The 3,037-nt window shown below is 50.3% G+C and overlaps 1 protein-coding gene across 1 annotated transcript in view; it reads right to left on the bottom strand.

Moving 5' to 3' along the window:
• Window positions 1-3,037, bottom strand: part of MYH3 (myosin heavy chain 3) — a 31,127-nt gene that overhangs the window by 15,272 nt on the left and 12,818 nt on the right. Inside the window, 4 exon segments of the mRNA XM_017859640.1 lie at window positions 963-1,112; window positions 1,196-1,314; window positions 2,658-2,796; window positions 2,880-3,012. Of these exon segments, the coding sequence (XP_017715129.1) occupies window positions 963-1,112; window positions 1,196-1,314; window positions 2,658-2,796; window positions 2,880-3,012 (541 nt within the window).

Below are 3,037 nucleotides of genomic sequence, written 5' to 3'. Positions count from 1 at the left end.
TTTTGAGACAGAGTCTTGCTCTGTCACCAGGCTGGAGTGCAGTAGCACCATCTCAGCTCACTGCAACCTCTGCCTCCTGGGTTCAAACGATCCTCCCACCTCAGCCTCCAGAGTAGCTGGGACTACAGGCACAGGCCACCAAGCCCATCTAATTTTTGTATTTTTAGTAGAGACGGGGTTTCGCCATGTTGGCCGGGATGGTCTTGATCTCTTGACCTCGTGACACACCCGCCTCGGCCTCCCAAAGTGCTGGGATTACAGGCATGAGCCACCACGCCCGGCCGTGGCTATGCACGTCTACCACAGAACCAGTGGTATATTTATAGAAAATAGTGCATGATTAACTTATCAAACTCTCTGTATCTCTTTTATGGCAGTCCCTAATCAGTGGTTGCATTTAATTTTTTTTCTTTTATCCATTTGAAAATGTCCTTTAAAATTCCACTTGATAGACATCTTCCCCTATTTTAAAATAATACAAACCCAGCCGGGTGCAGTGGCTCACGCCTATAATCCCAACACTTTGAGAGGCCGAGGCGGATAGATCACTTCAGGTCACGAGTTCGAGACCAGCCTAGCCAACATGGTGAAACCCCATCTCTACTAAAAATACAAAAATTAGCCAGGCATGGTGGCACACGCCTGTAATCCCAGCTACTCAGGGGGCTGAGGCAGGAGGATCCCTTGAACTCAGGAGGCGGAGGTTGCAGTGAGCCGAGATTGCACCACTGCACTCCAGCCTGAGTGACAGGGTAAAACTCAGTCTCAAAAAACAAACAAACAAACAAACAAACCTAATACAAACCTTTCCAGTAAGTACCACTCCTCTATTCCATCCACTCCCCATCTAGTTTCTTACAGGAAACCACAAGACAGCCACCTTGCTCTCTTCCCTTTAGGATCATGAAACCAATTTCCCTCACATGAAGCTATATTAAAATATGAATGTAACTAACACAAACCTCAAAGATTTCAAAGCCTGCAATGTCCAAAACGCCAATGAAGTGTTGTCTTGGAAGCTTCGTATCCAGTTGCTGGTTAATGCGAGTGACCATCCACAAGAACAACTTTTCATAAACTGATTTCGAAAGAGCATTGACAGCATGGTGAACCTGTCAGGGGAAAGACCAGCTAATGGGTATGAAGGCAGTGGCCAGCAGTGTCCTGCCCCCTTTCCCAGCCTCGAAACAGTTACCTGATCCACAGTTTGACCTTTGGTAACGTACTCATTCCCAACTTTCACTCTAGGAAAGCACAAAGCTTTCAGGAGGTCCGAAGAGTTCAGGCCCATCAGATAGGCTGTTTTGTCAGCCACTGGCAAGAAAACAAGGACAATACTTAGAAAAACAGAAGAGCTGCGTTGAAAATCATCCAGAAGTTTCAAAGGTTGGCTGAGTTCATCTTGATACATCTGTGCATTCCCTGTGGCTAAACTGCATATACGTGGCCAATGGAAGCTAAGTCACTCAGAGAACGTGATGGACTTTATGAAAAGGCAGGGCTGGGTTTCAGAAAGCCCTGGTCATCCCTCACTGCATCCGAAACAAGACTGTTCGAGTGATTCAGCAAAAGCAAATGGTAACAACAGCTATGGGCATCTGAGGCCCAGAAAGGGTCATTCACTTCTCCGGATGGAAGGATTCATCGCTTTCAGTTGTTTTGTTTCTGTTTTGAGACAGTCTCACTGTGTCGCCCAGGCTGGAGTGCAGTGGAGTGATCTCAGCGCACTGCAACCTCTGCCTCCTGGGTTCAAGAAACTCTCGTGCCGGCTGGTCACGGTGGCTCACACCTGTAATCCCAGCACTTTAGGAGGCCAAGGAGGGCGAATCATTTGAGGTGAGGAGTTTGAGACTAGCCTGGCCAACATGGTGAAACCCTGTCTCTACTGAAAATACAAAAGAAGTTAGCCAGGCACGTTGGTGTGTGCCTATAATCCCAGCTACTCGGAAGGCTGAGGCAGGAGAATCACTTGAACTCGGGTGGAGAGGCTGCAGTGAGCCGAGATCGTGCCACTTTAGCCTGGGCGACACTTTAGCCTGGGCGACAGAGCAAAACTCTGTCTGACTCTTGTGCCTCAGCCTCCTGAGTAGCTGGTACAGGTGTGCTCCACCATGCTCAGCTAATTTCTTTTCTTTTCTTTTTTTTTTTTTTGAGATCGAGTCTCACTGTGTTGCCCAGACTGGAGTGCAGTGGTGCGATCTCGGCTCACTGCAAGTTCCACCTCCCAGGTTCACGCCATTCTCCTTCCTCAGCCTCCCAAGTAGCTGGGACTACAGGCGCCCGCCACCATGCCCGGCTAATTTTTTGTGTTTTTAGTGAGACGGGGTTTCACCGTGTTAGCCAGGATGGTCTCGATCTACTGACCTCATGATCCACCGGCCTCGGCCTCTCAAAGTGCTGGGATTACAGGCACGAGCCACCATGCCCGGCCTAATTTTCTTTTAGCAGAGATGGGGTTTCACCATGTTGGCCATGCTGGTCTCCAACTCCCGACCTCCCAACCCAGGTGATCTGGCCCCCTCAGCCTCCCAAAGTGCTGGGATTGCAGGTGTGAGCCACCGTGCCTGACTGGATTAATTGCTTTCAAAAGCAGCACCAAATGACCTCAGCGGATCAGCCACTGCTCTGGTTTGCGGCCTGTCACACTGATTTTGTACCTTCTGTGCCGTCTGGTTCGGCCTGCTCCTCTCGCTGCTTCTGCTTAAACTTCATGTTCCCGTAGTGCATCACGGCTCCCGTCAGCTTGTAGAGCCCAGATTTCTCTTCCGGGGTGAAGCCCAGGATGTCAATGGCGCTCTGGCATGGAAAGGGCAGCACGTCAGCCCGTTGGCCCCGGTGATGGAGGGGGAACACCCACGCCTTCTGTTGGTTCCACTTACATCTGTAGCCAGCAGCTCCTCCGCATCGTCTATGCTGGCCACGAGGATCTCCCCCTGGCTGATGAACGGGTAGTCGTAAGGGTTGGTCGTAATAAGCAGCAGCTCTGAAATGACGAATTGTACCAGGAGGTCACGCAGATGCAAAGAAACCCCCCCCC

The sequence above is a fragment of the Rhinopithecus bieti genome, unplaced genomic scaffold (assembly GCF_001698545.2).
Source record: "Rhinopithecus bieti isolate Rb0 unplaced genomic scaffold, ASM169854v2 scaffold_51827, whole genome shotgun sequence".
In the NCBI taxonomy this organism is placed as follows: Eukaryota; Metazoa; Chordata; class Mammalia; order Primates; family Cercopithecidae; genus Rhinopithecus; species Rhinopithecus bieti.
This window is presented reverse-complemented; position numbering and strand designations above follow the sequence as displayed.